The sequence below is a fragment of the Littorina saxatilis genome, linkage group LG2 (assembly GCF_037325665.1).
Source record: "Littorina saxatilis isolate snail1 linkage group LG2, US_GU_Lsax_2.0, whole genome shotgun sequence".
Taxonomy (NCBI): Eukaryota; Metazoa; Mollusca; class Gastropoda; order Littorinimorpha; family Littorinidae; genus Littorina; species Littorina saxatilis.
The window spans coordinates 82,533,675-82,546,683 of NC_090246.1; the positions used below are offsets into that span (position 1 = coordinate 82,533,675).

The 13,009-nt window shown below is 43.8% G+C and overlaps 1 protein-coding gene and 1 long non-coding RNA gene across 3 annotated transcripts in view; one reads left to right on the top strand and one right to left on the bottom strand.

The window, feature by feature from the left end:
• The window catches only part of LOC138959910 (triple functional domain protein-like), a 243,912-nt gene that overhangs the window by 163,749 nt on the left and 67,154 nt on the right, over positions 1–13,009 (bottom strand). For both annotated transcript variants that reach the window (XM_070331585.1, XM_070331586.1), the window contains exons 35-38: positions 12,434–12,694; positions 11,925–12,026; positions 10,589–10,740; positions 10,102–10,231 (exon numbers count right to left, since the gene is read on the bottom strand). In XM_070331585.1, coding sequence (XP_070187686.1) covers positions 10,102–10,231; positions 10,589–10,740; positions 11,925–12,026; positions 12,434–12,694 — 645 coding nt within the window. The remainder of the gene's footprint in view (positions 1–10,101; positions 10,232–10,588; positions 10,741–11,924; positions 12,027–12,433; positions 12,695–13,009) is intronic.
• LOC138959914 (uncharacterized) overlaps positions 1–13,009 on the top strand; it is a 194,090-nt gene that overhangs the window by 106,941 nt on the left and 74,140 nt on the right. The window lies entirely within an intron of this gene.

Sequence of the window (13,009 nt, forward strand, 5' to 3'; positions counted from 1 at the left end):
GAGAGAACAATAGGGTATAAACCAAAGGCAGACGATGCAAGGGAGGTAATTCCCTTTTCAGTTCCGTGTTGGCGGCCATTTATGTGGCGCGGACACGATTTTACCAGCATACGGGTTGATGAAGGGTAGTAAAACTTGACCAATGTCAAGTTGAATAATTAGAGATTGGATGAAAATTGTTTAATGGATGTAAATTGATGACCGCAGGAGATTATTGTGGTTGATAAGGTAGCCGGAATGTGATGATTGTTCGTAGGGTTGGAAACAACGATCGCCGGAAGAAATCATCGTTAGATCAGAAAGGATAGGAATCTTAAAAGAGAGGGGAGACAAGGTTTCTTTGATGAAGATAATGTTGTAGGTTGCTTAAATATTACGAACAGTTATTAAAAGAGCGCTTGTTGTGATCAGCAAGTGTAAAGATAAAGGAAAAAGGACGGATTACATTGTCCGCGTAATGTTTTGAAAGTAGTGCGGTTAATGTTCTTTTTCGGTCAGCCAATCTGCCTCTGGTTCTGTGTGTTTGTTTGCGTTGCCATGCAGATTGGTATAAAAGACAGTGTAAAATGAGGTTACTACACGCATTAGGACAGGCTTTAGAACAGAATAGGATGGGTTAGAATAAGGACATAGACTGAGGGCGCTAGGCTAGGGAGATCAAGATTTAGAATAGGGACAAGAAGAAGAGACTTCGCATTCTATTGAAGGGATAGTGTAGGGAAAACACAGCGTAACGATAAAAGAACTTAGAGATTCTTTCTACCTTTTCGTAAATTAAGACAGCCTAGGCCTAGCCAGTTTTAAAGGACGACCGCGCATGTTACTGATTGTTTACTTCAAACGACAGTAAAGGTCCAAAAGATATGTAGGAGGGAAATTCCGTAGATAGTCAGAAATAAACAACCGGACTGTTAGAACGTCGGCGTGCGTTTGATTGAACGGTCCTAAATTAGCTAGCTAGGTGTGGTAGATTAAACCTTAGGTGACCTGCGTAGGTGAGGGCAAGCTCCTGTGTTTTTGGTGTCCCACCCTATCTGCGTACGGTACTTTGTAAAAGAGATAAGACTGGAAATAAGATAGGGATAAACACTTTGGTGGAGAATAAGTAGAGTCGTCCGCGGCTCTGTCCCGTTCTCACTGAAGTTAATCTAGAAAGTTCTGAGGTCTTAGACCATCCTTAAAAAAATAGCCCAAAGAGGGAAGAACTGTTTCTCCCATTTCGAATTCCATCAAAGTAAATAGATCATAAGAAAGTTGTAGATAGTCAGTCAGGGAACAAAAGATCCTGTATGGGATAAACAGGTAGCTAGCTCGATATGCGGAGTCTCGATTTAGGATAGGATTATTTGGGGAAGGGAGATTAGGCGGCTTCATTGTTTTCCATGATAATAATCTGCGCATTTTTGATGTTTGCCATGTAAGGGCTACCCGGGTTTTTGTATCAATTTTGTATGTGAATTTATGATATTGAATAATTTGCACCTGTTGTATTGGAAGGCTTGTACACTTTTCTAGAAATGAGTTTAATAAACTATTTTATAGAAAGGTAATCCCATGGAATTGACTCCATCAATCGACTGAATGATTTTCGTTGATACCTGAGTCGTCACTTCTTCTCACTGATTTAGCCTTTGTGGAAAGATAAGCTAACTCGGCAATTTTAGATGGAAGAGGATAAATATAGCGCACTAGCAGATTTTAGTTGCACGCACTAGGGAAAAATGAACACAACGCGAGGCCAAAATTAGATCCGGAAAGGAGAAAATAACAGGTGCACACACTAAACAACACATCTGTAGAGCCGCATAAAGGACTCAGGTCTTGGTTATTATCTACAACTTCCACGGTTTTCCGCCGGGTAAATAAACAAACATTCAATGCAATAGGAAAACTGCTACATTTTGGTGGCCGTGACCAAGGATTTAATATTAGCTTATCTTTCAGGGTAGTAGAAGGCTACATTTTGGTGGCTGTGATCAAAGATCTAATATTAGCTTTTAATTTTATCTTTCAGGGTAGTAGAAGGCTACATTTTGGTGGCTGTGATCAAAGATCTAATATTAGCTTTTAATTTTATCTTTCAGGGTAGTAGAAGGCTACATTTTGGTGGCTGTGATCAAAGATCTAATATTAGCTTTTATCTTTCAAGGTAGTAGAAGGCTGATCATTTCAGCACAAAATCAAGGAGAATTGTAGAAATAGTTAGTTGTGAAAGACGACTTCACGTGACCTGAGAATCATTCGGATGAAAAATGGATGCAGAGTATTCTTGGTAGTTCTGTTATTGTCATTTCGTGTCAAGCGCCTGTGTTTGACAGCCAGGTGATCCCAACATATTTTTCGTGAGAGATCTAAGCGGCTGTAAGCTTAGTCAATGTGTTTTAGATTACTATTGTTCGTTAGATGGGATTGACATCTTCGTTACAGGGGTCTAAGAGGAAAAGTTTCTTTTTCTAAAGTACGTTTAGAAGTGGGTGATTGTGATGACGGTGGTGTGTTCTTAGCCTATCTGTAGGTTTAGAAGTTTTCTGAATGAAGAGGCTGTAATAGGCCTAGGGTCGTGTTGAGATGGAGGACGACGAAACGGGTATTTTGTCGAGTTGGTTACACGCGGCAGGTTATTTTGGTGGATGTGTTCTGCTAGGTTGGGTTCTTAGGGCTATTTTTGGCAGAAAAGTAGATGAGATAGAACAAAGATGTCGTGAAGATATCCCACCTTGTGGAGAAATGCAGAAGCACACAAAGAAACAGTATCACATAAATCCAGAGAGAAAAGCAGGAAATCTTGTCACATATTCTGCACCGCAGAATGCACAGAAAGTGTCGGTTCATTCTAGCCAAGGGAGGTTTTATTCCTCACAAGAATATTGCTATCCTAGAACAAGAAGTAAGATTGCTTGTCAGCGGGAGTCTGCTGAACATGCGTGCAGGGAGGAAGAATGCGAGTTCAGAGATTACTACGCGCGTTCCAAAGGTCGCACAAGTCAAAAGTGTCACAAGGACTGTACAACAATTGGTGACGTCGGTAGACATGACGTAAAGTTTGGGGTTCGTGGAGACTGCGTTCCAAATTCTTATGGGGATGTCAGACGAATCCCAGCGGAAAAGTATTATGGTCCTGTCAGACGGGAATTGCACTCAGAAATCTTTACGCACAAACGGCAACAGATGGAGGCGGATAAGTTCGATGGGAGCACCAATGTGAACTCATACTTGGGGAAGTTCGAGCGAGTAGCTAAATGGAACGGGTGGTCGTATGAGGAGAAGGGAATACAATTGAGGATGTGTCTCAAGGGAAAGGCGGATTCGATAGTGGAAAGGGTGTTGAAGGGGATGGACGGAGAAGACTACGAGTCATTGAAAAGGGTGCTAACTAAATGTCTCACACCGGTAGGCGCCATTAACATGTACAGGAATGAGTTCAAGAATAGAAGAAAAAGACGAAACGAAGACATCCAAGAATTTGGACGGTCTATCCAAGAACTGGCTGAGAAAGCATACCCCGAAGACTATAACACCGGCCTAGAAGAGATCCTTATAGATAAATTTATTGGGGGTTTAGACAACGCAGCAATGAGAGAACACGTGTTGTATGGTAAACCAAACACACTCGACGAGGCAATTGAACTTGGCCAAGAGACCGAGTTAGTACAGAGATACGAGGAGGGACTGCTTAATGAGCGAAAGGGGGAAGAAAGAAACAAATGGGAAGAGGACGAAAAAGTAACTGCCAGTATGGAAGCTGTCTTGAGACAGATAAAGAAAACAATGGAAATCTTTGAGGAGAGGATGATGGGAAAGCAGAAAGAAAAAGAACAGAGACAAAAGGGGGCATGTCACGTTTGTGGGGACTTTCTACATTATGCTCGTCAGTGTCCTAGAAATAAAAACGGAAGGGATGACAAAAACGGGAATTGTAGAGGGAGCCGTGACATGCTTTGTCCTTCTCATACTCATATGAATACGAGGGCTGTGGAGGGTCACAACCAGAAAACACAGGGTAAGGAGAGTACCCCTGATAGCAGAGGTGACTTATTACAGAGGGCTGGATTTGAGGCCGGTAACTCAAACAAGGGTAGAGATTTTGATAGAAGATCTCGAGGGAATAGAACAAGGGAGTTTGTTTGTTCCAAAAGACTTCCCTTCAAGGGGAAAGGTGATTCCAGGTTTAAAATGGGAAAGGATGAAATGAGTTCTCCTAAAGCAAACCAAGAAAGAGAAGCAAGTTTAGAAAGGGGTTTTTCGGTTGAATCAGTTGTTCAGAGGAATTTTGCCTCGCCAGAAGGTGAGGATGTGGCTGATTCGGCTGAAGATAGTGTGATAGATACGGGTGACAATAGTAACTCTAGGGGAAGAGTTGTGGAAGATTGTACCCAGGTATCAGGAAGAGGGGTTGTGAAGAAAGAATGTGTTCTAGTGAATCAAAGTAAGGCGTCTTGGGAGACGCGGGATTTGACTAGTTCAGATTTGGTGGGTTCACCCCTTGATAGTTGTGAGAAGAAAGGTCTTCTGATTGAACATATTTCAAAACTTGATGCTTCAGATATCGGAGTAGCCCCAGATGGTAAACGGGAATCACAGACACATATCAAAGACGTATCAGTTGCTCAGAGACAATCTGACGCACTCCAGGGTAGGGATGTAACTGATCCAGTCGATGATTGCCTATTTAGTACCAAAGACAGCAATAACTTTGAGAAGAGGGTTTTAGTGGAGAAAACCTGTGAAGCAGAACAAGAAGCTGCGGACAGGGAAGGTACTCTAGCTATCCAAAGTAAGGAGTTGCAAGAGACTCCAGCTAGTGGGACAGAACAAGGTAGTTCTGACGTGATTGACCTCAAAAAGGGTCACGAGGTCAATGTCGAGACACTTGACAGTGTAAAAAGAGCAATCAAAGCCTTTTTGGTGCTTGTTTGGGAGACAGGGTGGGTTTTGCCGTGTAAATTCAGACCACCAGTCAGACCTCCATCATGGCCAGATCCTGGCTTTTGGTCAAATGTGGAAAGAAAAGCAACAAGGTTGTTTATCGCTCTGATATGATTCAGCTAAAGTTTACTGACGTTCATAACAAACAGTGTCTTTTTGTCAGAATCGGAGTGATGTATTCTGTCCGATCGTTTTGTCTGGGATATTAGGACGGTTTGAGCGACTTTGATAAAGGTCACCATAAGTCCGTATCTGTCTCAGGTAAAGTGTTTTTCTCGTGTCTTAACATGATCGTATACTCATATTTTAACCAGATACATAATAGTTCATTATTAGTACAAGTAAAGGAGATGGGGAAAGAAGAGGATCACCGTTGTTGCAGATTGTTCGGAAGGGCGTACTTCGATACCCCTTGCTTTCCGTCCCGTCAATCTGTAGGGCTACAAATTAGATTTCGCAGGAGGAGGTACCCCGATACCCCTCTGAACGTAACTGTGAAATCTAATAGGAAATGATAATCCAGACCAGTAGATCAGTAGGCGGTACCACGATACCCCTTTCAACTCTAGCTGACTATTAGGTGGACTGCACCTGAGTTTTCGGGAGGGCGTACAGCAATACCCCTCACAACTTTAACCGTTGGCTTAGGAAGTAAGGATAAGTTACGGAAGGGCGTACTTCGATACCCCTTACAACTTTAGCCGTCAACTTGGACGTAATGGACACCAGCGTGATCCATTGATGAAAAGGATGACCGGTGAGAAGGCAGCAGAATTCCACAACGAGATGACCATAATTTTAGTCAAAATCAGTAAATTATGATGATGATGATGTTGTTGATGGTTCAATAAAGAATGTTTTATAGTTAGTTGTTATTTTGATGAAATTAGATAGTTAGTATTGATGAATTTGTTGAAAACACAACAGGTGTATGTTGAGCATAAGCAGGTAAACTTTATTCAAATCTCTTATAGTTATTCTAGGTAGTTTGTTCCAAACGACATAGAATTTGAGTTGGGGGGAATGTGGCGGGAGAGCCAGATTTGAAGAAAGTTTGATGTAAAAGTTAGGGATGGAAGGCTTAGAATGGTCATGGCGTACAGAGTCCTTTCTGTCACGCTATCGCTGTTTTCAGCTTGCCAGAGAAGAGAGAGAACAATAGGGTATAAACCAAAGGCAGACGATGCAAGGGAGGTAATTCCCTTTTCAGTTCCGTGTTGGCGGCCATTTATGTGGCGCGGACACGATTTTACCAGCATACGGGTTGATGAAGGGTAGTAAAACTTGACCAATGTCAAGTTGAATAATTAGAGATTGGATGAAAATTGTTTAATGGATGTAAATTGATGACCGCAGGAGATTATTGTGGTTGATAAGGTAGCCGGAATGTGATGATTGTTCGTAGGGTTGGAAACAACGATCGCCGGAAGAAATCATCGTTAGATCAGAAAGGATAGGAATCTTAAAAGAGAGGGGAGACAAGGTTTCTTTGATGAAGATAATGTTGTAGGTTGCTTAAATATTACGAACAGTTATTAAAAGAGCGCTTGTTGTGATCAGCAAGTGTAAAGATAAAGGAAAAAGGACGGATTACATTGTCCGCGTAATGTTTTGAAAGTAGTGCGGTTAATGTTCTTTTTCGGTCAGCCAATCTGCCTCTGGTTCTGTGTGTTTGTTTGCGTTGCCATGCAGATTGGTATAAAAGACAGTGTAAAATGAGGTTACTACACGCATTAGGACAGGCTTTAGAACAGAATAGGATGGGTTAGAATAAGGACATAGACTGAGGGCGCTAGGCTAGGGAGATCAAGATTTAGAATAGGGACAAGAAGAAGAGACTTCGCATTCTATTGAAGGGATAGTGTAGGGAAAACACAGCGTAACGATAAAAGAACTTAGAGATTCTTTCTACCTTTTCGTAAATTAAGACAGCCTAGGCCTAGCCAGTTTTAAAGGACGACCGCGCATGTTACTGATTGTTTACTTCAAACGACAGTAAAGGTCCAAAAGATATGTAGGAGGGAAATTCCGTAGATAGTCAGAAATAAACAACCGGACTGTTAGAACGTCGGCGTGCGTTTGATTGAACGGTCCTAAATTAGCTAGCTAGGTGTGGTAGATTAAACCTTAGGTGACCTGCGTAGGTGAGGGCAAGCTCCTGTGTTTTTGGTGTCCCACCCTATCTGCGTACGGTACTTTGTAAAAGAGATAAGACTGGAAATAAGATAGGGATAAACACTTTGGTGGAGAATAAGTAGAGTCGTCCGCGGCTCTGTCCCGTTCTCACTGAAGTTAATCTAGAAAGTTCTGAGGTCTTAGACCATCCTTAAAAAAATAGCCCAAAGAGGGAAGAACTGTTTCTCCCATTTCGAATTCCATCAAAGTAAATAGATCATAAGAAAGTTGTAGATAGTCAGTCAGGGAACAAAAGATCCTGTATGGGATAAACAGGTAGCTAGCTCGATATGCGGAGTCTCGATTTAGGATAGGATTATTTGGGGAAGGGAGATTAGGCGGCTTCATTGTTTTCCATGATAATAATCTGCGCATTTTTGATGTTTGCCATGTAAGGGCTACCCGGGTTTTTGTATCAATTTTGTATGTGAATTTATGATATTGAATAATTTGCACCTGTTGTATTGGAAGGCTTGTACACTTTTCTAGAAATGAGTTTAATAAACTATTTTATAGAAAGGTAATCCCATGGAATTGACTCCATCAATCGACTGAATGATTTTCGTTGATACCTGAGTCGTCACTTCTTCTCACTGATTTAGCCTTTGTGGAAAGATAAGCTAACTCGGCAATTTTAGATGGAAGAGGATAAATATAGCGCACTAGCAGATTTTAGTTGCACGCACTAGGGAAAAATGAACACAACGCGAGGCCAAAATTAGATCCGGAAAGGAGAAAATAACAGGTGCACACACTAAACAACACATCTGTAGAGCCGCATAAAGGACTCAGGTCTTGGTTATTATCTACAACTTCCACGGTTTTCCGCCGGGTAAATAAACAAACATTCAATGCAATAGGAAAACTGCTACAATGCAATAGAGAGGGGAGAGATAGAGAGGGGAGAGAGAGAGAGGGGGGAGAGAGAGAGAGAGGGGAGAGAGAGAGAGGGGAGAGAGAGAGAGGGGGGAGAGAGAGGGGAGAGAGAGAGGGGAGAGAGAGGGGGGAGAGAGAGGGGGGAGAGAGGGGGGAGAGAGAGGGGAGAGAGAGAGAGAGGGGAGAGAGAGAGAGGGAAGAGAGAGAGAGGGGAGGGAGAGAGAGGGGAGAGAGAGAGAGGGGGGAGAGAGAGAGAGGGGAGCAGAGGTGGGTGGGGACAAAAAGAGACAGAAGGAGAGAGAGAGAGCGAGAGAGAGAGCGGGAGAGGCAAAAGGGGATGGAGACAGTAAGGGACAGAAAGAGACAGGTGAAGGAAGAGAGAGACGGGGTGAAGAGAAAGTGTCTACATGATGCAATAGAGAGGGGAGAGATAGAGAGGGGAGAGAGAGAGAGGGGGGAGAGAGAGAGAGGGGGGAGAGAGAGAGAGGGGAGCAGAGGTGGGTGGGGACAAAAAGAGACAGGAGAGAGAGAGCGAGAGAGAGAGGGAGAGAGAGAGAGAGAGGGGGGGGGAGAGAGAGAGGGGGGGAGAGAGCGAGAGAGAGAGCGAGAGAGAGGGGGAGGGGGGCAAAAAGGGAGGGAGACAGAAAGAGACAGAAAGTGACAGGTGAAGGAAGAGAGAGAAGGGGTTAAGTTGGCAAGAGAGAGAGAGAGAGAGAGAGAGAGAGAGAGAGGGGGGGGGGGGTCGGGCAAAAGGGGATGGAGACAGACAAAAAGAGACAGAAAGAGACAGGCGAAGGAAGAGAGAGAAGGGGTGAAGAAGAATCGTCTCTACGTAATGGTGTGTGAAAGCCAAGGGGAGCTAGTTGAAGCGGTCCTGAAAGGCTTTGGGCTGCCTGGCCCCAGACACTCTCAGTCCAATCAATCTGCATCAAGTCTTTCAGCTACACTGGAACCTCCCTTTAAGACCTCAAAAAATCCCAGACATTCAGGTCTGAAAAAGGACGGAGTCTTGAAATGGGGGTGAATTTACAGAGTTTGTGAGGAGAAAGTCTGAAAAAGCAAGGTCTTAAAGGTGAAAGTTTGACATCAGGGTGTCTTGAAAGGGGGAGGTCTCAAAAGGGGGGTTCCACTCTAACTGATTTCTCTTCCCTCTTTTCTTCTTTCAAGTTCTGGCGTAATCACTACTTTTTTTCCCTTGTTAATTCCAGGCTTTAAAGTGTAATGACATTTATGTCTCATGAGCGGTACCCCTATGGAGTGAGCTACTTAACCCTTGCACCCGTGTTGGCATTTTTCTACTGTGGAAGTTGAGAGGAAGAAACACGAACAGACAGACGGACAGACAACACTCCGACCATCACCTACCAATTTGCAGCACTTCCACAATCACCAACCAATCAAGCAAATAGCGACACCACACCAACTCAGAGATACAGAGAGAGAGAGAGAGAGAGAGAGAGAGAGAGAGAGAGAGAGAGAGAGAGAGAGAGAGAGAGAGAGAGAGAGAGAGAGAGAGAGAGAGAGAGAGAGAGAGAGAGAGAGAGAGAGAGAGAGAGAGAGAGAGAGAGAGAGAGAGAGAGAGAGAGAGAGAGAGAAAGAGAGAGAGAGAGAGAGTGACACAGAGAGAGACTGAGAGAGAGAAATGGACAGAGAGTGAGAGACAGACAGAGAGAGTGAGAGACAGACAGACAGAGACAGAGAGAGTGAGACAGACCGACCGAGAGAGAGAGAGAGAGAGAGACAGACAGACAGAGAGAGAACTCGAAAACTTTCTTACCGAGGGATGATAGCATCAGGTCCATATGGTCCTTTCTTACAGCTAGTCCTACTATAATACACACATGAAACGAAGAACGAGAGAGAGAGAGAGAGAGAGAGAGAGAGAGAGAGAGAGAGAGAGAGAGAGAGAGAGAGAGAGAGAGAGAGAGAGAGAGAGAAGTAGAGAAGGAGAGAGGGACAGAGTGACAGAGAGAGAGAGAGAATAGAGAGAGAAATATACGCACAAATGCTCACATACACACACACCCACATATGTACAAACGAACCCATCAGCCACCACAACACTAACAACAGACAAAACACTTCACCACCAGCACCAGCACCACACGAGGCACTAAAACTCACCTTGTGTCCTCCACTGCCGCTGCTGCTGCTGTCTGTGGTTGCCGTGGTGGCGTTGGAATTGATGGAGGTCAGTGAACCGCGACGTTCCAGCGTCATCTCTTCAAGGCTGGCTGAATCTCCCTCCAGCTCTCTGTGGACAACACACAGGTAAAACAGAGTTTATGTGCAGTTTGCGTCAAGTTATTAAATAATCAGCTGAAATGAACATTTTCCAAAGTCCTTATTTTCTCAAATGAGCTGTAAGTGTAAAGTAATTATGAATTTCTGAACAAAAAAGTTAGCAAACAAAACAAATGGCATGCCTGCCAGCTGATATTTTTTTTTACTTATTCCCCCTATCATTTTTCATGCAATCACTTGAGTTGACAGCTTCGCATCAAAGAGTGACAGCTCTTCATGGGGGCCAGGGAGTACTTGTTAAGAGATGGGGTTGAAACATGGAATCATAAATAATGCAATCAGCGGATTCTCATCAGCGGATTCTCACCTGCTGACTCTGCTAGGGTTGAACATCTTGGGCGGAGGTTTGAACATGGTGGGCTGTTTGTCTTTGAGCGCCTCGTGCATGTAGAGGATCCTCTCCTGAATCAGCTCTCGCATTTTCTTCACCCAGTTCTGTTTCGTCTCCAGATTATTGGCCTGTACACACAGTCAGCTGCCGTTAAGGGTTTTTTTTCTTTCCAAAATGTGATTCAGTCAAATTCACAGAAGAGAGAAATTTAAATACCTCATGTTCATTCAAAACAAATTACCTCTTGTTCATAGACAAATTCCGAAAATAACTCTGTCAGGTTTGTATGGGTCATAGAAGAGTGAATACCCTTGCCAAAACCTCTTACAAACATTGGAGAGGCGAATCACTAGCGAGGGGTGTGTCTGAAACACATGCTACTGTCTCCATGTTTCTGGCACACCCTCCCTAGGGATTGGCCCCTCCAATGTTTGTATTCACTCTTCCACAACCTTTACAAACCCAATGGAGTTATTTCCTAAAATCGTCTATTGTACAACTAACACTATGCATCAGTTCACTCCATCAAACAACGCCTATTAATGTCATGCGTCGCTAAACAGGTATTTTCCTACAACCTTACATAGTAACCTCTCTTTGTCCACAATCACTCAGTAAGTGCTTGTGCTAAGCTGCTCTTTATTTCATTTTGAATCTGCACAGCAGTCCACATTGCATGATCATTTTTAAGTGGTGGACCAGCCACGAAGAGATTCTCAAAACTAACTCAGCTATCTCCATACATGAGGCACTGCACTTTTTACTATACATTGATGTACTATTCACGTGTACAGGAAATGTTCTCAGCCACAGTTCTCTCTTTCAAGGGGGGCTGATCTACATTTAGACGTAGGTTTTATAGCTTGATGCATGCATCACACTTGGCTCCGCTTTTTGTTGGGGGGCCGGGTAGCTCAGTTGGTAGAGCACTGGACTTTTGATCCAAGGGTCACAGGCTTGAATCCAGGCCAAGACGGACACAGGTCAACTCTATGTGCAGACTCGGAGAGGGTATCAATGTCCCACCCCCGTGTCACCACAGTGGTAAAAGACCTTGGTCATTCTGCTATAAATGCAGGTGGCTTACTTACTAACTGCCCGTTATGCCGGTTGACATGTTGGGCAGCTGAACGAAGGACTTCCACTTAAAATGAAAGTGGCTGATTACACCTAAAAACACACACACACACCTGGGTAGAGCGACTTGTTACTGCTAGCTTTCCACTGGGAGTGAGTGACACAAATTTTCCAGCAATGGGATAACAAAGTGAATGAAGTGAAAGTGGGTGATGGTGTGTGGTGTGTGACTGACCTTGAGGATGATCCTGTAGTCCGAGATGGGCGCTCGCCCCGTCCACAAGGCAAACTTGGTCTCATCCCCCTCTATGTGTTCCGTGATGTTGATTTCTGAGATCTGGGAACACAACAGCATGAACACTTGTAATGCCCATCCATTCATGTCACAACGAAAATAACGAAGATGTGCTTAACTTTGTTATTAATTCATCATTTCAATCTATGCATTGAAATCAGTTCCAAAGCTAAGCAGCATTTTTTTCATGAGTGAGAATTAATGGCAAACCTGACTTATTTCATTTTTTATTGCAAAAGTTAAAAAAAAAAAAAATTCTGTATATCTTGTGAACACACACATACGCTCGCACATACACATGAATGCACCAACGCACGCTCTCTCACCTTTCTTCCCAAACGCTTTTTAAAACATTAAACTTCATCAGATAAAACCTAGTCATTTCACTCTCTGCACTATCCCTCAAAATTGCTCACACACACACACACACACAAAAAGACACCACTCACCATAAGTTTAAACTTATACATGTATTTAGATTTGCCGGAGCTGTCCTTGACCTCCTTGGAGAAGAGGAGGCAGACGTCGAAGAGGAAGAGGCGGCGTTCTCTCCCCTTGCGGATGATCTGCTTGGGGTCCCAGACGGTGAAGGTGTCCTGTAGCAGCACCTCGCCCAGCGCCTCCAGGCTCTCCTCCAGACCGTCTAGCATGGATAGGTGCATTGCGTCGTTGGCCTTCTTCGGCACGTTCATCATCACCTCCAGCCCATCCTGTGGGCATGGAAGGTTCATGTGTGAAAAAATGTTGCAGGCAAAACACCTTCCTTCTAAGACAACCCAGTAGGTAAAACCCCTTCTAAGACAACCAAGCATGGACAGGTGTATAAGGGTTACTTGCCCTCTGCCTAAATATGTGTAGGTATAGACAGCTGTACGAGGGTTACTTGCCCTCCGCCTATGTGTGAAAACTTTCACAAGCAAACACCCTTTGAAGACAACCCATCCTCTGGACAAGGAAGGTTCATGTGTCGAAGCTGTCAGAGGTAAAACCCTTTTTTTTAGATAACCCAGTACGAACAGGTGTAT